Source organism: Aquarana catesbeiana, linkage group LG04, assembly GCF_042186555.1.
Source record: "Aquarana catesbeiana isolate 2022-GZ linkage group LG04, ASM4218655v1, whole genome shotgun sequence".
In the NCBI taxonomy this organism is placed as follows: Eukaryota; Metazoa; Chordata; class Amphibia; order Anura; family Ranidae; genus Aquarana; species Aquarana catesbeiana.
Window position 1 is genome coordinate 624,018,629 of NC_133327.1, and position 24,647 is coordinate 624,043,275.

Below are 24,647 nucleotides of genomic sequence, written 5' to 3' on the forward strand. Positions count from 1 at the left end.
AAATCTTGTGCCAATAAATGACCTCTTAAAAACAAAACTCATTATGCCTTTAAGAGAATACCTCGGGGTATTTGCTTTCCAAAATGTGCTTATTATGTGGGTGTTTCTACTGTGCTGGTGATACAGGGGCCCTAAAAAAAAAAAAAAAAAAATGTTCTAGGCAGTTAGGAAATTAGATGGGTTGTCTATACCCCTAGAAAATGTGAAGGTGCTCCTTAGATTTTGGGTCTCTGTATGCAGGTAGGCGGTGAAAAAGTCCCACATATGTGGTATCCCTATACTCTGGAGGAGTAGCAGAATGCTTTTTGGGATGTTGCAAGCCTATGGTGTGTGTGTGTGTGTGTATAAAATGAGAACTTTGTGGGGGGGGGGGGGATTCTTCATTTTACTAAATGTAGTGGCAAAAAATTACAACTTCAAGGTATTTAAGAAGCAGCATAATTAATTTTTTGGACAGTCTACTTTCCAAAAAGGGGCGTCATTTTTGGGCATGTGTACTGTCCTGTCATTTTTAGTGCCTCAAATTAGATAGTCTGTCAGTACATCAGGATTGATACATTCTCAAATATATACAGTATACTATAGCTTGTAGACACTAAGTATCACACAGACTAATGCACACCTTTTCTTTTTACCTAAGAAATGTAGTAGAATAGGTTTTGGCCTTTAAAATAAAATATATATTGTATGTATACATTTATTTTTTAAACAGAGCTTTTATTTTGCTATATTAAAGCGGGGTTCCACTGTCTCCAATTTTTTTTTTATTATTAGTAAATGACAAAGATTATATCTTTGAAATATATTACTCACTTTTTTTCCGTTTTTCTTACTTTCAGATGTAATTTTTCTCCCAAAAAAGAACTTTTAAAAATTCTTAACGACGGTTCTCATATTGCCTGTGGGCATGTGAAGCCCACAGGCATCCTCTTCCGGGATATTGTGCCGCTGATCGACCAGCATGCACCGCCGGTTGTATTGCCGATCTCGCGCATGCGCAGTAACCCTAAATCGAAGCGCCGTAAACCGCTCAGTTCCAGGATTGAAATCTTGCGATAACTCACGCCAGGCCGCCGCACTGACTCCTGGGAACAATGTCACAAGCTCCCAGGAGCCAGTGCGGCTAATAGGAAATGACGACTTAGCCGCACTAATCCCGCCCATATCCGCAGGCTGTACATCCTGGAACACAAAAGGATAATATGAACAACAAAGGTACAGTGGGGAGAAAAAAAAAGTGCAGTTTTTTTTCATTAGGACATTGCGGTCATCCTCTTGAGATATTTTCATAAAATCGGGTGGAGCTCCGCTTTAAAAAGAAATCCCTGGCAGCAGGCCAAAGATGAGGGTCTTTGCTCTGTGAGTGTAGCAGTCTGTCTTTAGTCTTTTTTGATTAGGGGTCGACTGATTATCGGAGCAGCCGATATTCACATTTTTCAAAGTATCGGCCAGAAACTTACCGATATGTGGTTTTGAATACTTTCAAGTGCAGAGGAGGGGTTTGGGGTCCTAGACACCAGATCCCTCCATAAAGCGTACCTGTCATTGCTTATTACTGTCACAAAGATGTTACATTCCTTGTGACAGCAATAAAGGTGATAAAAAAATTAAAATAAAAACTTTATATGTACAGAATATCTGCACCTGATATCTGCCTGGAAGGCAGCCAAAAAAATCAGTATTGGCCCTGAAAAAAGATGTCGCTCAATCCCTAGTTTTGATGCAGCCCCCTGTACAATCGCAATAGCATGGTTGTGCATTTCTGGTAGGGCGTCTATTGACGTCCTCCCAGAACCCTGCGTCCCCGCGCGCATTGGCAGTGCTCTGTGATCGGGTTAAAGAGCCAATCGCAGCTCCTCTTTACCATGTGATCAGCTGTGTCCAGTAACAGTGAAAACAGGATTTTCCGATTATCGGCAGTCCATTTCTCATACTGACAACTTGTGAGGAGAGAAGACAGTAAGTGGCGAACCACATGGGACCTCTACACTGATCATCGGGGCACTGGTCATCAGTGTAGCCCCATCAGTGATGCCTATCAGTGAAAGAGAAAAATTACTTGTTTACAAAATTTTATACCCGATAAATTTTTTTTTTTTTTTTTTTATTTACTTTTTTAAGTTTTAGAAAAAAAAAAATCACGAAAAGAAAGCGCCATCTGTCTTAAAAGAGAAAAAAAAAAAAAAATTCGGGTACATTGTTGCATGACCGTGCAATTGTAATTCAAAGTGCGATGGCACTGAAAATTGGCCCAGGCAGGAAGGGCGTAAAAGTACCCAGTAGGCATGTGGGTAATATCTCAAAAAAAAATTTAAATCTTCGTTGACACATTTCATAAATAAGAACTGGTGATCCTACAACAAAAGCCCTTGTTTAGACACTTGCTTTTTATAGGGTCACAACATCCTGTCCCTATTTCCCATTTGTTCTCCAGCATTGTCACCCTGTCCCAAAGGCTTCTGATGAAGGTTACAAGTTGCCATTTCAACACCTTACACAGGCATGCTCCACTGTCACCATCCGAAACCCCATCCAGAGGAATGCCATGTTTGACAACGTGGTTTAGCAGACTAAATGTCATGCAGTTAGTTTACATCTGCTTTAAATTTGGAAATGTAGCTGAGTTGCCTGCATAGACTAAAGAGGTGTTTGCAAACTAAAACTACACTTATTCTTGGCTGAGCTGGCAGCATCAAATGGGGGATGAACAAATGTTATGCCACTGTGACTGTTTCTTTTTATAGTGTACAGTATGTGTGATGTTTTGTTTTAACTCTTCGCTTTTTTTTTTTTTTTCTTAAGAAAACAATTTCCGTGCTTTACACAACAAGTCCTTACAGAGCACTGTAACGAAGTGTGGTTCTGCAAGTTCTCCAATGATGGCACTAAACTAGCAACAGGATCAAAAGACACAACTGTTATTATATGGCAGGTTGATCCAGTAAGTATGACTTGCATTTCTATTCAGAGAGATACGGTCACTTTGCCTGTTAAGAGCAACCGTGCCTTTTTGAGAGCCCATCCCTTCCCTTCAAATTATACTTGTAATGTGCATTCCCTCACCACTTTCCCACTTCCAGTCGCATGTTCTCCCATACCTGGGAGCCCTGTCCTGCTAGAGCAACAGAGTGAGGGCTCTGATTGAGCAGGGGGAGGTAGAGAGGGAGTGCAGATAGGGGAGTATAATTCGCTGTGCGAGTGGGTTATATGAATGTGTGCCGTCACTTTGCCTTAAATTGGTAAAGTGGCAATGTCTCTTTTACAGCTTAAGAAAATCTAATATCACCTGATTTGCCCCTCATCTTTTGCCATGTAAGAGAAATGTGTAAACGTTTCTTGCCTTGCTTTTGTTATGGCCTTGGTTTCATTTGAGCTTTGACGTTTGGTGCCAAGCATGTTGTCATGATACAGCACTAAGCCTGTTATAGGGCTGACCTATTATGTTTTGCAGCCTGGTATCACAGGCTAAACTAAAAGATTTGTGTCTTTTCAGGTTAAGAAAACACTGATGACTTCCTCCCCTCCCTCTCGTGATAGTGTTCGGGCCTAGTGATTGGCCGCTGAGGCCCGAGCACTGCATCCTGGGAAGAACGGGAGGAGTGGACATGCTCCCCCATACTTGGTAGCACTGGGCATTTCCAAAGGGCTGCAGTGGAACGGCGGGGGAACGTAGGTATGGTGGGTATAAGTGGGGGGGGGGGGGTTGTTTGACTTGAGTGGGCAATGCAGAGAGCATGTCTGGGAATGATGGGGTGCAGGGAAAACTGCTTGCTGAATACTATACTATTTTTAGCGTATTCTTGTGTAGCTCCCCCCCCCCCTCCTTCTTCTTTTTTTTTTTTTTTTTTTTTTTCACTGTTTGCAGGGAGCTATTCAGATTCTGTTTTGCAGACTGAGAAGCTTGAAGAAATTGGTCAGTGGGTTGACATATCCTCAATTATTAGACTTTTGTCCTTGATTCTCAAGCTGCAGAGTCACATAGTACATAAAGACAAATCGGCATTTAATGGTTTAGAACTGAATATTCAGATTCTTGCATCAGGACAGGTGGTGTTTTCTTTTCTTTTTATGTCTAGTTTATTCCCCGCCCCTCTCTATTAGACTGTGTTTGTGTATTTCTACAATGTGTCTGATCTTATTCTGCCAATGCTTGGAAGCTTAGAACATTCATAGTTCTTTAAGCACTGATGGGGTTCTAGCTGTTTTGTGTTATTTGGAGAGTGTTAATTGTAGTATTATAAAAGAGGTCAGTGTTCTTTTACATAAGAAGATAGGAATGTTAATTGCACACAGGAACTTTATAAGAATAATCTCTACAGGGAAAATGCACTCCAACAGACCTATATACAGTATCCCAGACTATTTTACTGCTGGACATCAGTCGGGCAAGAGGGCTATTGTATATTCCTCCCTTACAGGTTTGTCCTGTCTGCCTTTTCACCTGGTAGGAATTTTCTGGGTGAGGGGTGTGTCATTGCTTGATTGCTGTTTTATATTATCGTCCTCCTTACCAATCAGAGTGGTTCCTGTTCTTATGATTCTGTCACCTATAACATAGCGATCGCTATCATGCCAAAAGCTTCACTGTGTTGGAAAATAAAATAAAGCTTGCAGAGAAAACACTACCCTGGCACATTGAGGCTGAAGAGATACTGCAGTCATTAAGCAAAAAAAAAAATTATGGAAAAAATGGTATTTGACAGCCTAATTTGGGGGGGGGGCTTGGATTGAAAAGGGAAAAAAAAAAGCCTTCAAAGCCCATTTCTAGCACTCTCTCCTGAAAATGCTAGTTGCTTTGCGATTTTCTGGTTGTTACTCAAAGTAATACAAACAAGAAGCTCAAGCAAGTCAAAGGAGAAGTACAGCTATACTTCTCTTGATCACAGCAGTGCAGAGGGGACAGATGGGTATGATGCAGGGACGCAATCAGACCACGGTGGTCAGGGCGGAGCAGCCCTGATTTTCGTGTGGTCTGTTTAGAGAGGCAAGTTCAGGGTGTGTGGTTTTTTTATTTTTATATATATATATATATATATATATATATATATATATATATATATATATATATATATATATATATATATATATATATATATATATATATATATATTATATATATATTTTTATAGAGGGGGGCAGATTACGCAGCACAAGCGCTGTGCTGTGTAATCTGCTTTAAGGGACCAGGATCTGCAGTTTTATTTTTTGGGTTAACAAACACTTTGATGCCTTCCCCAGTAATTGGAGAACACTTGAAGCAGTTGCAGAACTTTGTAATCTTTTATTTATTGTCTGTACAGCAAACTTCAAAGTCCCTTTTTCATTGCCAGGACACACACCAGCTGAAGTTACTGAAGACGTTAGAAGGCCACGCTTACGGAGTTTCTTATCTTGCCTGGAGCCCTGACGACAACTATCTTGTTGCTTGTGGTCCAGATGACTGCTCTGAGCTGTGGCTATGGAATGTACAGGTAAGCTTTACTCTCCATTCATACATTCTTCTCTATGGAGTGGAGGGCGTAAACAGACGTGTCTGTTTTACACACGCCTACATCCAATCCAACCCACTAGAAACAGCCGAATTGGAATCCATTTCCTTTCCGTCTACAGATCGAATTGGATGGCAGTCGGGTGTAAATGTATAGGCGACTCGTTTAAATCTGACCGCCCATACTGGAGAGCAGGCTGTGGCTGCTCTACATGAGCGGACATAGACCAGCCATCCAACTGCTCAGCGGGGCCCAATATGATCTGTAAAGACCACAGCCAGTTTTTGTTTTTATTTACACTTTTTGTTTCCAGACTGGCGAGTTGAGAACGAAAATGAGCCAGTCCCACGAAGACAGTTTGACAAGTGTGGCCTGGAATCCAGATGGGAAGCGATTTGTAACTGGCGGACAGCGAGGGCAATTCTACCAATGTGTAAGTGATCACATGTATATGCATTCTAGGCTATACATTATAGAATTTGCCATGCATGCACATTTTACTTTACTTTGTTTTACACATTTTTATAGTTCTGGCACTTTTCAACTGTGTATGGCAAGCATTGAGCCATTTGCTTCCTTTTTGTTTTTGGCAAATAAACTTAGACCAGTGTCCCTGCTGCAGTCATCCACATGTGTAGGGCCAGGTTCAACTGAAAGTCAGCCATCCCAGTAGAATGTATTTGGATTATGGAAGGAAACCAAAGCATCTAGTGGAAACCATTGTAGACCTAGATACAATGTTGGCTTCATGCAGATAATGTAGTGACAGGTTTACGTAAACAATGGCAGTAGGGCCAAAATAATTGTAGTTTGAAAATATCCATCTTTCCTGTCTGTTGAGGGACACAGGAAGCCTTGAATATTCAGAATATACTACTACCTACAGAAGGATAGGACACTGGCGGGGGGGGAAAAAAAAAAATCTGTAGGCCAACCCAGGATGTACTACTAATAGTATGCCTCCATGTTTTTGTTTTTTTGTGTTTTTTTTTTTTTTTTTTGTGCCCTATCCATATAATTCTGTCCTCTCCATGAGCCTCCAATAATTTAATTTATTTTTCCTGTGTGTTGTGTTGTGTTTTTTTTTTTTTTTTTTTTAAAGATTTGTTTTTGTTTTCTATAGTTCACCAGATTATCTTCAACTGGCACTTCTATCAAGTTCTGACTACTTTTTACCTTATGGCCATTAGCAATTTCTGGGTCAGTTACCCTTGGTGTATACCTTGGGAACCGTATCCGGACCCTGCAGTAGCGGGGCTGGCCTGTAAGGCTTGCTTTGAGCACAGTAACCTCACATTTTAACTAGTGTAGTTATAGCAGGGTGCTACAAGTTCAGGTCTATGGTCCATTCTAAAGACACCCAGACCTTGAAAACACCTTCAGGGGTACGCCCATTGTGGTAGTCGAAGCCTAAACATAACCGGTAACACGGACAGGGTTTCTATGTACTGTTATATACCGGTACCTGGCTAAGTATGGCTTATTGGATCATTACTTGGATCTCTGGAGTGCCCTACACTGTATCTTTTATGCTACAAGACACACTGCAGTGCTAAGCACTTAAATGATTAGGGAGGCAACAGTTATGGGATAATCTCCTGTCTAGGTGCACTCTACTAAAATACTGTGTTGCTTGGGCTTTTCAGTGTCGGGCAACTGTTTTTTGGATTTGCAAGGTCTTCTGTTTACATGTGCCCTTAAAGTGTTACTAAATCCACAACAGTAAAATCAGTCTGTATATGCAGTAAAGCATGCTGGTTATACCCTGTGGAACCCAAGGGGTTAATCCTCTGCTTTGTGTAAAAAGGCTGTTTGTTCCTGTATGCACAGACCCTCCCCTTCTTGCATTGTCTTCAAAACATGTCTGGATAAGACAGTTACTGGAGTCAGGCTGCACATGCTTGGTTTGGTGTGTATTGCTAGAGGGTTTTTTTTCTTGGGAGAGTGCATTTGATCAGCACTGTCCAGACAGAGGGTCAGGGGTCCTGCAGCCTCATAGGACAGCCAGTGCAGTGTGAAAACCTACTACAAGCTTTAACCAGGCACTGATAGTCACAAGACTGCTATATATTGGTGAGCTGAGAAAAGGTATTTGGCATTTTATATACTAAAATATTGCATTTCCATGGTGAGACCAGATATAATGAATGCAGGCTCCTGGGTTTAGTAACACTTTAAGTTCTAGCACATGGACATTGTGGCCTCATCTCATGCTTGCTTTGGGAGGAAGATCCCTTGTGTGTCTCCAGCTCTGGTGGTTTTTTATTTGCCCTATTAGCGTTTGCTGTTGTGCCCACCCCTCAGCTGGACTGCTTTTTAAACGTCCCGAAGATTTAGGATGTCCTGTGTCCCTCATTAGAGAGAGACATACCATTATTTATTTTTTTTCTTACTGTAAAATACTTTTCTTAAAGCCCATTGGGGGAGACAGGTCCTAGCTGCCTATGATGATCATGGCATTGCTTTGGTAAAACAAAGCCGTGTTGGTAGTAAGTTATCCTGGGCTGGCCTACAGCTATTTGTGTCCTAGTCTCCTGTAGCCGGCAATATAACCAGACAGTTTAAGCCTGTCCCTCAGTGGACACCAAGAACAGGATTTTATGGTAAGTAAAAAATCCTTTTTTTCTGCTATTTCAAATGTGTTCACAATTTGCAGCACACAGAACAAATGATTAATTGGATGGAGTACATACTCATTTTGTTTTCTATTTTCAGGACCTGGATGGCAACCTGCTGGACTCCTGGGAGGGCGTGAGAGTGCAGTGTCTGTGGTGCTTAAGTGACGGAAAAACTGTTCTGGCATCAGACACTCACCAGCGGATCCGGGGCTATAACTTTGAGGACCTCACAGATAGAAACATGTGAGAGAGGTCATTTTATTCTTTCTGAGGGTTATGCCAGCACAGAGCAATATGGGGACGCAGTTCAACGCCTTGTTCTGTGTGCACTGAGCATGTGGGAGGTGAGACGGGAAGGTATTTTCCTTGAAAGGATGTTCGTTCTTCACTTACTGGGCTTTGTTACACTGTCCACTGTGCTTCCCTCTGAAGCTAGTTTCACTTTACTGAATGTTACCCTGACATTGGTGGAAAATTGAGATCCATCATCCTATTATCTAGTGAAAATGCTTTTACTGACCACTGAAGCTTTAGTTGAAGGGGGTGGCAGTTGTGGGCTTAAATGGACTATAGCTTTTCAGAGAATAGTTCTAGTCTCTTGAAAACTCACCTCACGTCCCACTTGTGCGTAACCTTGCCACACTTTGTGGGGGCTGGGAGTCCAAACCCTACGTAAGCTCCATGTTGGGCCTATTTTGACTTGGGCCTGAAGGCTATGCATCCTGGAAAGAGGTCACATGCTGTCCTGTGTCTGGAAGCATCAGGGGTTCTCTAATGCCTCGTTTCCACTGAGCGGTTCGGTACGGTACGCTATTTTGGGTGTTTCCATTATGAAAGTGGCCCATACAACCGAACCGTTCCATATTCAGGGTCCTGCTTCAGATGTGGGGCCATAGAAAATGGACCGGTTCGGTTAGGGCGGAGCTACGATACATTCCACTGATTGGATGACAGAAAACCCTCTGCTGTGCTATGCTGAGGCATTTTTTCTAAACCCTGTATGGCCCCTTGTGGTCCCACTTGCAGTGGAAACGCTCACCAGAATAGACCGCACCATTCTAGGCCATTCAAACTGTACTGACCTGAACCGATCCGCTCAGTGGAAATAAGGCATAAGAGCTCCAAACGTGGTAGGCTGAACCAAAGGAGTATAAATGGGTCAGAGTTTAGCTTTCAAGAGACCGTGTCACTCTGCCTCATAGTCGGATAAATTGAAAATAAAGTGAAACTAATTTCAGGGTTGAGCACACAGGCTAAAATGATTTTATTAATCTATAAATGTATCAACTTCTGCTTAAATCTTCTGAATAACTGGTTTCTCCAAAATGAATTTGCCTATGCTTTTACTGTAGCCATGCCCTCTGCAGTGTTTAGATTTGTGCTGCATGATGATGGTCAGATCATCCTTGGTCTATTCACGGAGTTTTTGTATTTTTAATGATGAGTTAATTCCTGGAAACTAATCACTGAAGAGTCGAATACGATTTTCCTATAGAACTATGCATAGGGGTGGAAGTCATTACTAATCTTCAGGCTAATTTCATATGACAACCATCTTCCTGTAACTGTAGGACTCTACACTGCCTTGCCGCTTTGGGACCTGTGGGCAGGTTTAAGCAGAGTATTGAGAGATCCATTCTTGAATGGCTTCTCCAAGATGATCCTTGGTGGATAGTGTAGCGTCGACCCCAAGCTACAGCAGCCTAACACAAATGCCCTGTACACACGGTTGTACATTGATCGGACATTCCGACAACAAAATCCATGGATTTTTTCCGACCGGATGTTGGCTCAAACTTGTCCTGCATACACACGATCACATTAAGTTGTCGGAAAATCCAATCATTCTGAACGCGGTGACGTAAAACACGTACGTCGGGACTATAAACGGGGCAGTAGCCAATAGCTTTCATCTCTTTATTTATTCTGAGCATAGATGGCACTTTGTGCGTCAGATTTGTGTACACACGATCGGAAATTCCGACACTGGATTTTGTGTCGGAAAATTTTATAGCCTGCTCTCAAACTTTGTGTCGGAAAATCCGATGGAAAATGTGTGATGGAGCCTACACACGGTCGGAATTTCCGACAACAAGGTCCTATCACACATTTTCCGTTGGAAAATCCGACCGTGTGTACGGGGCATAATACTATCCTTGTACCGTTAGCAGAATACAAAAAACTGCAGCTTGCCTTAAGAATTCTGATGTTCGGTATAAATATGTCTTTTTTTTTTTTTTTTTTTCCCTTGTCTATTTTCAGCGTTCAAGAAGATCACCCAATCATGTCATTCACAATATCAAAAAATGGAAGACTAGCATTGTTAAATGTAGCTACTCAGGTGAGCATCCGCTTTTCCACTTCTAAAATTTGCTTGTATCTAACGCACGCATTCTTTTGCCTATGGAATTTTACAGTGAAATGGAGCTGCAGACCATAGGAAACTCCAGTAAATACAAGGCTTAGGTATTTGGTGACATGATCTATTCAAAAAGAGGTTTGGCTAGTTCAGAAGAGGGTCTGTTAGGAATTGAATTGTGGGACCCAGCTTTTGGACCTGTTTCTGTGCGATTTGGTTTCTTACAAGCCACAACAGTGGAAATGGGCCCTTACAACTTGCTCTGTCTGACCTGAAGCAAGCAGGTAGCGAGCAAAGTATTGGTAATCAAAATCATTGATTTGGAGGAGCACAAGTAATAAAAATGGTTAGGATGGTAAACTCAGAGCTTGTGCCTTCGACAGGACAGGTGATTGTAAAGCTTGAATTGTGTGTGTGTTTTTTTTTTTTTATTAACACTTCCGCCCCAATTGATGTCATATGAACTTTGAATGGAGATATCTGGATGATGCCTGTAGAGATAGATAGATAGATAGATAGATACACACAGTGGAAAGTATTCAGACCCCCTTAAATTTTTCACTCTTTGTGATATTGCAGCCATTTGCTAAAATCATTTAATTTCATTTCTTTCCTTCAATGTACACACAGCACCCCATATTGGCAGAAAAACACAGAATTGTTGACATTTTACAGATTTATTAAAAAAGAAAAACTGAAATATCACATGGTCCTAAGTATTCAGACCCTTTGCTGTGACACTCATGTATTTAACTCTGTCCAGGTGCTGTCCATTTCTTCTGATCATCCTTGAGATGGTTCTACACCTTCATTTGAGTCCAGCTGTGTTTGATTATACTGACTGGACTTGATTAGGAAAGCCACACATCTGTCTATATAAGACCTTACAGCTCACAGTGCATGTCAGAGCAAATGAGAATCATGAGGTCAAAGGAACTGCCTGAAGAGCTCAGAGACAGAATTGTGGCAAGGCACAGATCTGGCCAAGTTAAAAACATTTCTGCTGCACTTAAGGTTCCTAAGAGCACAGTGGCCTCCATAATCCTTAAATGGAAGACGTTTAGGACGACCAGAACCCTTCCTAGAGCTGGCTGTCCGGCCAAACTGAGCTATCGGGGGAGAAGAGCCTTGGTGAGAGAGGTAAAGGAGAACCCAAAGATCACTGTGGCTGAGCTCCAGAGATGCAGTCGGGAGATTTTAGGAAGTTGTAGAAAGTCAACCATCACTGCAGCCCTCCACCAGTCGGGGCTTTATGGCAGAGTGGTCCGACGGAAGCCTCTCAGTGCAAGACACCTGAAAGTCCGCATGGAGTTTGCTAAAAAAAACACCTGAAGGACTCCAAGTTGGTGAGAAATAATGAGACCAAGATTGAACTTTTTGGCCTTAATTCTAAGCGGTATGTGTAGAGAAAACCAGGCACTGCTCATCACCTGTCCAATACAGTCCCAACAGTGAAGCATGGTGGTGGCAGCATCATGCTGTGGGGGTGTTTTTCAGCCACAGGGACTGGACGACTGGTTGCAATCGAGGGAAAGATGAATGTGGCCAAGTGCAGGGATATCCTGGACGAAAAGCTTCTCCAGAGTGCTCAGGACCTCAGACTGGGCCGAAGGTTTACCTTCCAAGACAATGACCCTAAGCACACAGCTAAAATAACGAAGGAGTGGCTTCACAACAACTCCGTGACTGTTCTTGAATGGCCCAGCCAGAGCCCTGACTTAAACCCAATTGAGCATCTCTGGAGAGACCTAAAAATGGCTGTCCACCAACGTTTGCCATTCCTCCTTGCAGATCCTCTCCAGTTCTGTCAGGTTGGATGGTAGAGGATCCCCAAATCCAGGTGTGAAAAACTTGTTGCATGTATGTTCCCCACGTCTTCAAGTGCTTCTCTGGACTCTCCCGTGCAATCGGGAAGCCGGAAAACTCATCCAGTGGTGACGCCAGATTACCACAGAGCTGGCCGAGGACTGCATGGACCCCAACCATCTCAATGACCCTGGGAGGCCGGAAGCGTCGTCACCTCCGGCTCTGGCAGATGGTTTTTCCCCCTAGAAAGCAGTTCATTGTTTTTGTGTTTGTTTATTTATTTATTTTTTTTTGGTCTCCATGCTTTCCAGGGTAGAGGAGATATCTTAAAAAAAATTAAAGGGACAGTGTAAGAAACCATAAAGAAATAAATCTAAGCGCCCCCGTGCTCGCACGCAGAAGAAAACTCATACATAGGTCACGCCCATATATGTAAACGGTGTTTGTGCCACACGTGAGGTATCGCTGTGAACATCAGAGTGAGAGCAAGAATTCTAGCACTAGACCTCCTCTGTAATGCCCCTTTCACACTACTGTGACTTTAAAGTCGCGATTTTGATACAATTTCAGGGAATGCCTGTGTAAACTTGAGGTCTATGGACCTCAACTCGCATCAGTCAGACCAAAGTAGTACAGGGACTACTTTGAAGTCAGTGCTACTTATGGTCGCACAGATATGAATAGTACTCATTGTAAATCATGGAGTATGGCTTGTCATGCGACTTTGCAGTCACAAGTCGCACAAGTGTTAAAGGGGCCTAACTCTAAACTGGTAACCTGTAAAAAAAAAAAAAAAAAAAAAAAAAAGTTAGTTTTGCCTATGGAGATTTTTAAGTACCGTAGTTTGGCACCATTCCAAGAGCGTGCGCAATTTCAAAGCGTGACATGTTGGGTATCTATTTGGCGTAACTTTTTTTTTTTTATACCATACAAAAAATATGTCTTATATATTGTGTTTTTTGTATTTCAATATTTTTATTGAAGTAATAAGACAATGTTGTATAAAGCACAATATTTGAACACTTTAAACTGGTCTTAAACCATACATAAACACAGGGATGTTTTCCCCTAAAATAGTCAGACATAAGACTTCCTAATGTGAAACAGGAAGAACCCAACAATAAACATTCTCAGTAGGGATACCAGTAGAGACAACAAAACAGTATATCGAAATACAAATTACCAATAGGGTCGAGGAATACATGTACAATCCACTAGGGATTGATTGCGCGATATCCCATCAGGCCATCTTGGTATGCGAAACTGGTAATGACTATGTCAGGGGAAAAGATAGGGGGCAGAGAATGGGAGGGAAAAGAGGGGGGGGGGGGGACCAATAAAGGGAGACCCCCATGTACCTTCTTGTGAGTATCATCAGCATAGAACTATGTGTTCTATCAGAACATCTTGCGATTATTAAAACAAGCGTAGAACAAGGAAAAGGGAGAGAGGAAAGAGGGCCACACAGAAATTCATTAAGTTACAGAAAGTATCGTATCCACGGATCCCATGTCGCATCAAATTTCTTCGAGTTGCGAAGAATACAGGTAAGTCTTATAGTGTGTGTTTGCATTAAAATTCACCAAAGTGTGTTTAAAAAAAAATTCTGCGTTTGAACAATCGCTGCGCAAATACCGTGTGACATTGCAACGATCACCATTTTATTCTCCAGGGTCTCTGCTTAAAAAAAAAAAAAAAAAAACATTTGGGGGTTCTGAGTGATTTTCTAGCGAAATAATTTTTTTTTTTTTTTTTTTATACATGTAGGGAAGAAATTTCAGCATTTGACTGGTTAAACAAACATGTCATGCTTGCCTTCTCTGTGTAATGGTTTTACATAGTAGGTGAAGTTGAAAAAAGACCAGTCCATCAAGTCCAACCTATGTGTGTGCTGAGACCACTGTCTGTGGAAGGGAATTCCACATTGTTGCTGCTCTTACAGTAAAGAACCTTCTACGTAGTTTAAGGTTAAACATCCTTTTTTTTTTCTTCTAATTTTAATGAGTCTTATTAAACTCCTTTCTGCAAAAAAGTTTTATCCCTATTGTGGGGTTACCAGTATGGTATTTATAAATCAAAATCGTATAAATCATATCACCTCTCAAGCATCTCTTCTCCAGAGAGACTAAGTTCAGTGCTCAAAACCTTTTCTTGTGACTAATATCCTCCAGACCCTTTATTAGCTCAGTTGCCCTTCTTTGTACTTTCTCCATTTCCAGTACATCCTTCCTGAGGACTGGTGCCCAGAACTGGACAGCATACTCCAGGTGTGGCCAGACCAGAGTCTTGTAGAACGGGAGAATTATCGTTTTATCTCTGGAGTTGATCTCCCTTTTTAATGCATGCCAATATTCTGTTTGCTTTGTTAGCAGCAGCTTGGCATTGCATGCCATTGCTGAGCCTATCATCTACTAGGACCCCCAGGTCCTTTTCCATCCTAGCACCCCCCCCGTGTATAGATTGCATGAATTTTTGTCTTATGATTGCATTTTATTGGCAGTATATATTCATTAGATTGGCATTATTATTTTCTTTTGCATTATTACCTAGCACTATGGGGATTTTTTGCATTTATTAGCATTTGTTAGGGAACTTCAATGTCAATTTGCATTCGCCAGTAATTTATTTATTTATTGAGTGACTTTGTATAATGGTATATTTCCATTTTTGCACATTTTGTATTTAGCACAGTTTTTTTTATGCACATTGATTGACCATTCATTAGAGCGCATCAATTTTATATGTCTTCTATATTTAATGGGATTCTGATCACCTTTTAATTGATAGAAGCTTAATTTATATTGTTCAATCAATCACTACAAAGCAATTCTTATTCACAGTATTTGTTTATATCACGGCATATCCATTTCAGCGCTTGTTTTTTTTTGTTTATTATATTCATATTTTTGCCACCCAAATGCATTATTTTGCATTTTTCTACATTAAACCTCATTTGCCATGTAGTTGCCCACCCCATTAATTTGTTCAGATCTTTTTGCAAGGTTTCCACATCCTGCAGAGAAGTTATTGCCCTGCTTGGCTTACCATCATCTGCAAACACAGAGATTGAACTATTTACCCCATCCTCCAGGTCGTTTATGAACAAAATTAAATAGGATTGGTTCCAGCAAAGAACCCTGGGGGACCCCACTACCCACCTCTGACCATTCCGAGTACTCCCCATTTATCACCACCCTCTGAACTCGCCCTTGTAGCCAGTTTTCAATCCATGTACTCACCCTATGATCCATGCCAACGGACCTTATTTTGTACAGTAAACATTTATGGGGAACTGTGTCAAATGCTTTTGCAAAATCCAGATACACCACGTCTACGGGCCTTCCTTTATCTAGATGGCAACTCGCCTCCTCATAGAAGGTTAATAGATTGGTTTGGCAAGAACGATTCTTCATGAATTCATGCTGATTACTGCTAATGATACCATTCTCTTACTAAAATCTAGTCCCTTATCCCCTCCAAGAGCTATTGATGTTGGGCTAATTGGTCTATAAATCCCATTGATATATTTTGGGCCCTTTTTAAATATTGGTGCTACATTGGAAAAAAGCCAATCACCTGGTACCATTCCAGTCAGTAGACTGTCAGTAAAAATTAGGAACAATAGTATGGCAATTACTTGACTGAGTTCCCCAAGTACCCTCGGATGCAAGTACCCTCGGATGCAAGCTTCTGGTCCCGGTGATTTATTTAATGTTAAGTTACCCAAGTCTAATTTTAATTCTGTCCTCTGTTAACCATGGAGGTGCTTCCTGTGATGTGTCATAAGGATAAACAAGGCGGTTTGGTTAATGAAGCCCCCCAATTTCCTAGTGAAGACTGAGGAGAAGAATACATTCAATACCTTCTCCATCTCCCCATCCTTTGTAACCAGATGTCCTGCCTCATTCTTTATGGGGCCATTGTGGTCTGTCCTCCCTTTTTTTTTTTTTTTTACTTAATTTTTTTTTTTTTTTTTTTTCCCACTCCTCTGGGTCTTTTTCATGTTCTGTCTTAGCCACCCTAATTGCACCCTTACATTTCTTGTTGCATTCTTTATAAAGTCTGAATGCTGATGATTATCCCTCAACCTTGTATTTTTTGAAGGCCTTCTCCTTTGCTTTTATAAGCATTTTTACATTGGAGTTAAGCCGTCCAGGACTTTTGTTCACTCTTTTTTAAAAATGTATTACCCAATGGGATGCATTGGCTAATGCCCTTATTTAATATGCTCTTAAAGCAAACCCATCTCTCCTCCATGTTCTTTGTTCCTAAGATTTTATCCCAATTTGTGCCTTCTACCAAGGTTCATAGTTTAGGAAAGTTGGCTCTTTTGAAATTCAGTGTCTTTGTATTCCCCTTATGTTTCCTATTTGTGTCATTTACACTGAAGCCAATTGACCTGTGATCGCTGTTTCCTCCTAAATTGCCCCATATTTCCATATCTGTGATCAGGTCTGTATTGTTGGTAATCAGTAGATCTACTAACGCGTTATTTCTAGTTGGTGCGTCTACCATCTGAACCATGAAATTGTCCTGCAAGACATTTAGGAACTGGCGAGCCTTAGACGAATGCGTGGTTCCTTCTGCCCAGTCTGTCTGGATAATTAAAATCCCCTATTATGATAACCCTTCCCATCATTGCTGCTAATCTAACTTGTGATAGGAGATCCATCTCACCCTCCTCCCTCAGGTAAGGGGGCCTATAGCATACTCCCAGTAATATTTTCCCCTTGGCTTCATCCCTTTTTGGAGCTCTACTCGTAAGGATTCCACCTCCCTAGCCCCCTTAGTGATGTCGTCTCTCACATTTACTTGTACATTATTCTTGATACATAGGCAAACCCCTTCCCCGTTTTGCACAGAGCATCCCAGATCCTCCTCTTCTTTGATCCCCCTGCTGGCGCTTCTGGCCCCTCCCAGCTGCTTCCCATGGAGACATTTGTGCGTTCGCATTCCCCAGCTGGGCTGTTTGCGTCTATTCAGAGACACGACCTGGCTCGGCCCTTCCCCAATGGCTCCCGCTGCTCTCAGCCAAGTCTGTGAGACTGGAGAAGAGCTGCTGCTGACGTGCACAGTGCTTGACCAAGATCCAGTTCATTTGAGTATTTAGGAGAGCCTGGGGGGAAGGCACTATTTAAAAAGTTTTTACTCTTAAGGCAGAGAATGCATTAAAGGTAAACCTTTTAGAACCACTTTAATGTTTTCTCCCCTTCAACAAGGATCATATGGCCAAAGGCCTAGGGCTTCTGACAACTGGATATAGTGCTCTGGTCTTTTGCCAGCCAAATGGTCCGGGCTGAAGTGGTTAAATAGACCTTGACCGCTCTCACTACATCAAGACAATGTAGTGAGTTCTCTACCCTAGACCCTGGTTTTAGAAAAAAAAAAAGACGGTAGGACTATCTTGGTTTAGGTGGAAACCTAAAACCACCTTAATAGTTAAATATGGCTTCTTTACAGGAGCGGCCAACTGCGACACCCTTTTGCAGAGGGTATAGCAACTCGAAACACTATTTCCCCTGTCAGAAGGACCAAAGGAGTATGCTGTAAAGGTTCAAAGGGCTGTTTTGCAATACCGACAAAAAACTAAGTTCAAGTCCCAAGGGTTCAGGGGTGGTCTAATTGGCGGAATAAGCAGCATTATCCCTTGTATAAAAACCCCGGACCAAAGAATGCGAAGCAATCGATCTTTGAAATAAGACCGATAAAGTCGAGACTTGGTCCTTAATAGTACTCAAGGCCAGCTTCATTTGTACTTGTAGAAAAACAAGAATTCCACCTATGTTATTTTTCCAAGGGTGGCAACCCTTGGATTCACACCAGGAAACATAAGCCCTCCAGAGTCTATAATATATAACTCTGGAAGCCGGCTTCATTAATGAAGGTAAAAATCAGTGACCCAGAGAGACTAAGTCTCTTCAAAATGTGGGCTTCAATAGCCAAACTGTCAAAATTAGAGTTTGTAAGGTAGGATAGAATATCAGCCCCTGTGAGAGTAGGTCTGGCCATAGTGGAAGGGACCATGGATCCTCCACCGCCATCTTTACGATTTCTGCTTACCAGGACCTTCTGGGCCATGCTGGGGCTACAATATTACCGGCTTTCTTTCCAGCTTGATCCTGCAAAGAAGCCGCGGTAGCAACTGAATAGGGAATAAAGCCTAACTCGGTGAAAACTGACCCAATGGGGATCCCATGCGAGTGGATCCCTTGTCCTTGACAAAGTTGACCAACTACATGTTGAACCTGGACGCCAAAGATCTATGTCCGAGATCCCCAATCTTTGGCTATATCCAAAAAGATTTTGGGGTGAAAGGACCACTCCCCTGGGAACAACTGCTGGCAACTCGCGTAGTCTACCTGCCAATTCTCTACTCCTGGAATGAAGACTGCCCATAGGCAAGGAACATCCTTTTCTGCCCAAGCTAGAATATGGTCCACCACTCTCTGAGCTGCGTGACCCTTAGTGCCCCCTTGGCAATTGATATAGGCCACAGCTATGGCATTATCGAATTGGATCCTTACAGGACAATCCTGTAGCCTGAATGTTCAGGGCTTCAGAGCCAGACGCACTGCCTGAATCTCTAGGATGTTGATGGGCAAGGCTTTTTCAGTTCTGGACCACTGTCCCTGGACAGTTGTCTTTTCCAGTACTGCTCCCCAACCTGAATGGTTGGCATCTGTCGTTACCACTTTCCAGGTAACTGGTATGAAGGTTTTTTCCCTCTGCAGATTCCCGGATACCGAGCACCAACTGAGGCTCTGGAACACCTTTGGGAACAACCGCATTGGCAAGTCTAAAGCTTGAATCGTTTTGTTCCAAGCAGACAGGATACTGTTTTGCAACAGTCTTGAATGGAACTGGGCATAGGGAACCGCTTTGAATGAAACCACCATCTTTCCTCACAACCTCATGCAAAGGCGAATGGAGGGATCTCCTTTCGACCTGACCATCCGCACCAGCTCTTATGGAATTGATCTTTGCCTGAGGCAAAAACACCTTTTTCTGGGCAGTGTCTATGATCAGACCCCAAGTACTCCAGCCTTTTTAGAGGTAACTGGTTGTAATGCGTACGCTTCGCTCCAAAGAAGTCACCGACTGGTCTATTAGCAATAGATTGTCTAGGTACGGCAAGACTGTTACGCCCTGTGCCCTTAACCTGGCTAGAGGTGGGGCCAGGACTTTTGTAAACACCCGGGGTGCTGTAGCTAGCCGGAAGGGCAAGGCTACAAACTGGAAATGCTGCTGTTCTACCTCGAACACCAGAAACCTTTTGGTGAGCGGGAAATATAGGCACATGCAGATATGCATCCCTGATGTTTATAGATGCCAGAAGTTCTCCTCCTTGTAGGATAGAAACCACTGACCTGATTGACTCCATGCAAAAGGAGCAGATCTTTGGGAACTGATTTTAGATTTTTTTAGACTGGGTCTGGCATCTCCATTCGGTTTTGGTACCGTTTGAATAATATCCCAAACCTTGTTCTTCTGTGGGGATTTGTATGATCACCCCCCTAAGCCATTAATTGGTCTAGTGCCCGGAACAGATTTTTTCCTGGATCTTTGGGAACGCTTGACCTTAGAAAACGAGACGGTGGAAAGTCCCGAAATTCCAGTTTGTACCCTAGAGTTACTATGGAGTTCTGTCCATTTCCTCTTACCAGACTTCTGAGAACTGGCAAGGGGTGGGGGTGGGGGGGGTGCCCCTTATAATGAGGCTTTAGAATTCTGTTTTGCATGATTCTGGCCCTAGGACTGCTTTCGTGCCTTGGCCTGACCCTGAGGTCTTCCTCTAGAGTCTGGCGGCGGAGGCCGTCGCCACTGCCTAGAGGCAGATGCCTCTGGCACAGGAGAAAGAATCTGCTTAAATGAAGGGCATTTATTCATTCTTTTGACTGGTAAAAGTACTTTTCCCACTGGAAATTGGTTGGTTTTCCTTTTTATGGGGATTGGCTATTTGGGGATGATTTGGACAAATACATCCACTCAGGAGCTTTTTGCATGGTTCTACCACTGACCAGTTTTTAAACCACAGGATTCTACGCATGTGTACTAGCACAAGGCGGGACGCCTTTTAAGCATCTATGGCAAAACATAATGCTCTTGGTAGCTTGGCCAAATCCCGGGCTTGCTGTACAGGAAGCTCTTTAAGGGCCTGTCTAAATTGGTCTTTTAGGGATTGACAGATGCCTATTGCAGCGAGTAGGGGCACCTTCCAAAGAAAGAGGACTTTACCAGGAATTCCAACCTTTTATCTGTTGGATCCCTAAGCATTTGTGCATTGTCTACCGGACAAGTTGGTCTTTTATTCACACTGGAAATCGCAGCGTCAACTGCTGGTACATTCCTTTTTTTTTTTTTTTGTGTGTGAATTTCTCCTCCATGGGATAGAGAACTGAGAATCTCTTTGGAGGGAAAAAATGCTTATCCGGGTGATCCCATTAAGCATAAATAAGCTTTTCTAGTAATGCATGGACAGGAAACATGCAAAGGCTGTGACGGTTTTAAGGAACCCAAGGAAGAAACCGAACTTTCATGCTACCCCTAACGGAGTCTGCTGAAAGTAGAACGAACCATCTTCGTAACCAACCTTGTTACATTTTTAAAGTGCTTTAATTCTTCCTTAAAGTGACTTTGTAAAGAAGCTAAAATTAGCCAAAGACCTTCCCCTGGATATAGGGAGTAGATATCTCCGTTGCCCGTGCTGCTGAACCCCGCACAGTTGAAGCAAAATCTACCTCTGAAGTCTGCCGAGAGACCTCTGTGTGCTGTAATGTGGAGGATCCATGGAGCTTGGTGTACGATCTGATGGATGTTCCCAGAGGTGTCTTTTTCTTAGTGGACTTCAGTTGAAGATTTCTCCAACGAAGCATCATTGGCAGTGTGGGCAGAGGGAGGCCACTTTTTGGGTAGTTTTGTTACTTGACCGGGTCACTTTATGAAAAAGGGACCCACTCAAATTTTAACCATGTGCCTTGAACAAAAAAAAAAGTCCCACTGAAGAATGGCATGGGCCACAACAGTAACTAGCTACACTATAGTACCAAGAGTATTGGGGTTGCCTGCCTTTACACGCATATGAACTTTAATGGCATCCCAGTTTCTAAATTGAGTTGGCCCACCCCTCCATGTCTTTTATGGACCTTGCTCAATATTGAACCCTTCGGACTAAGACGGGGAGGCCATTAAAGATCATGTGTGTAAAGGCAGGCGTCACAATACTTTTGGTAATATAGTGTATCTCTTTGGCCAGCATTGTTCACTCATGCAGGACACAGAGCAGTAATTTGCATTAATCCATATTGAGCAGTGTGCTATGATTATATGAATGGGTGAAGGTGTGTATATACACTATGTGCTTTTTGATGACGGTAAAAACCTGCCTATAGCTGCAATGTTTGTTTCCTATCTGCTGTGTGTAATGTCCTCCCTTTTACTTGCAGGGCGTTCATTTATGGGATTTGCAAGATAGAGTTTTAGTGAGAAAATACCAAGGCGTGACGCAAGGCTTTTACACAATACACTCGTGTTTTGGTGGTCACAACGAAGACTTCATCGCCAGCGGCAGTGAAGGTAACAGTGAGTTCTTGTTTGTTTTGCTTCTGAATAGATCTTTTCATCCTTCCTTCATTCTGAGCTTATGCAGGCTGCAGACTTATTATGATTGTTCAATAGATCAGTTATTTAAAAAATGGGGTGTCCTAAAAATTAATTGCAGTAAACGATCAATGTGAACTACAACCAGCACCATTTGATCTGTCCTGGTGAAAATATAATCATTTTTTGAGGCACAAATCTTTCCTTTTTGGTTGTATTCAAGTGAGAAGATTGAATTAATCAAGTTTGATTGTTTGCTAAAGCATCCTGTTAACTTCAAAAGAGCAAAATAAAAGCTGCCCAATAAATAAAGGTTAGTACTTGGCTTTCTGGCAGGCAGTGTGTTAAATCTTCATTCTGTTGAAGTGATCTGTGCAATGCTGCTGACCAAAACTTGTAGTACAAGTACTAAAGGGTTGCAGGAAATCTAAGCCAGGCAATGACGTATCTGCTAGGATAGATAAGGGAGCGTTCCTCCTCTGGGTGTCACGCTGCAGTTTGTTTAATCTGATCTCTCCTGCTTTTCCATTATAAAAAAGTTATAAAATGAGCTGGATAAAGGAACATCCTGCCATCTGACAGCTATATGTGGAAGTTCAAACACGTATACATGCGATTCGTATTTCGTAGAATGTTTACTGGGATGGAAGAATACTGAAGAATATCTGGGGTGTAAGCCCTGCACCTAGAAGGATGGATGTTGGCCAAAAGCAGGCCTTTGCGTCTTCCCCTCATCACAGGAAGAGTATGCTTTAGATGACACATTTTGTATCTGGCCAGTCACAAATCACCTGTGCAGTTTAGGTCTTAAACTCTTGTCTACCAAGGTACATTTGTGGTATTCAAGAATGTATAGCAAGCTCATGTGAGCTTGGTATGTGTGTTTGTTTTTTAGAGCTTACAATGGGCTTTCAGGTAAAAGTGATCCAGGTGGCTCTAGAGCCGCCTGGTCACTTTTATGGGGCTCTGAAAGTGGGCTGCCAGTGCCTGTTGTAAATCTTAGGCTCTCCCATTCCTCCAGGGAGCCCAGTACTGTGGTAACTGCTGTAACATTGACAGCAGAAGGTGATCTGGAAACATCCATTCCCCAATCTTCCCCTGTGACTACATAACTCTGAAGCGGTGAGTATTTTGTCACTTTCAGGTTCAGATCTATGCTTGATTGGCTTCAGGTGAGACAACGGGGATCTAATAGACCCCTGATGTCCCTATAAATGGGCCTTATCACCTGTACATTCAGTCGCGTTTGTTTATTTTGCCTCCTTGTAATGGCAATAAAAGTAAATGAAGAAAAAAAAATGTAAAGAGCGTTTGTTTTTAAATTTAATAAAAAGGAAAACGTAAAAGCACCCTGTACACACTCCAATGCAAACAGTGTAGTGTATGAACACATAATTAGTGGCACACATGAGGTATTGCTGTGAAATGTGTAAGCAATAATTTAGTGCCTTAAAGTGATTAGATAGATATCTATCATATTTATATTGTACTTGCCTGCCATGTGCAATGGTTTTGCACAGAGCATCCCCGATGCTCCACCTCTTCTCGGTGTGCTACCATAGAAAGCTACTTCCTATGATGACACACCTGCGGGCTTGATCGCAGGCTGCTCCATCTGTAGACAGTGAGGCTCGGGCCCCACTCCCTTGTCACAGGATGTGATTGACAGCAGGGGGAGCCCATGTTAAATCAAAGAATGTCAGGCAAGGGGGTATCAATAAGCCACCCAACAAAGTGAAATTTGATAGAGTATGGCCAGCTTTAGACTTTAAAGCGTTTGTTAACCCAAAAAAAAAAATCCTGTTCCCTTAAAGCATGTTATACAGCACAGTGCTTGTGCTGTCATTTGGCCCCCCCGTATACCGTAAAAAAAAACTTGGCTGATCCAGCCTGGCTATACCCTCCCCTCTGCAAACTGACCACAATAATCATGGCTGCTGAGCCCCGACACTGTTTCCTTTACATGATTCTGTAATCCGCATCCTGCTTTCTTTTGTCTGTGTCTCCTCTGTCGTCCTCCCCTCCCTGCTTGTACCAGCGCCTGCTGCCCCCCCAGCTGCTCTTATATCTGTTAGTAAATACCCCCTCTGTACCATTATAACGTGTGCCTGTGTAATGTGAAAGATCCACCGATCTGTACCTGTATAAGCTCCGTGCGCTCAGCTAATTGTCGTGTCTCCCTCTCTCTCTCGTGTTAGCGGGAGGGCTCAGCCCCGCCCACTGCAGCTGTGAGCCAGAGAGAAGGAAGAGGAATTAGCTGAGCGCCCAGAGTGTAACTTATGAGTACAGATCGGTGGATTTTTCACATTACACAGGAACACATATGGTACAGATTGGATAAGACCATTTAGTACAAGTGGGTTAACAACCACTTTAAGCAATGAGAAATAAACGCCACCTGCCTTCAGGCAGCAATTGCTTAACCTGGTCAGACCTATGCTGCTCTACATTTATCAATGGATGGAGACGACTCCTCTATTTCTACTCTTGTATATATGCTCTGATAGCAAGATGGCAATATCCCATCCTGTTAGAGAATGAGTTCATCTTTGGGAACGTGTTACATGTTCCACCCGTTTTTAGGGTGGAAATGTAACATGTTTCCACTGCTACAGACGCCACCTGCTGCTCGCTCTCCCTGTGGCTGCAGTATGGGGAGAAGTTCCCTGTATTAGCAGTCACTTTTTTTAACCACTTAAGCCACATCCAGCTCCTGAAGGATTTACCCCTTAATGACCAGGCCGTTTTTTACGATATGGCACTGTCGCTTTAACAAAA

The 24,647-nt window shown here is 42.5% G+C and overlaps 1 protein-coding gene across 2 annotated transcripts in view; it reads left to right on the forward strand.

Moving 5' to 3' along the window:
* Positions 1-24,647, forward strand: part of WDR26 (WD repeat domain 26) — a 144,263-nt gene that overhangs the window by 103,102 nt on the left and 16,514 nt on the right. For both annotated transcript variants that reach the window (XM_073628325.1, XM_073628326.1), the window contains 6 exons: positions 2,803-2,941; positions 5,331-5,471; positions 5,803-5,922; positions 8,205-8,350; positions 10,370-10,448; positions 21,716-21,845. In XM_073628325.1, the coding sequence (XP_073484426.1) occupies positions 2,803-2,941; positions 5,331-5,471; positions 5,803-5,922; positions 8,205-8,350; positions 10,370-10,448; positions 21,716-21,845 (755 nt within the window). The remainder of the gene's footprint in view (positions 1-2,802; positions 2,942-5,330; positions 5,472-5,802; positions 5,923-8,204; positions 8,351-10,369; positions 10,449-21,715; positions 21,846-24,647) is intronic.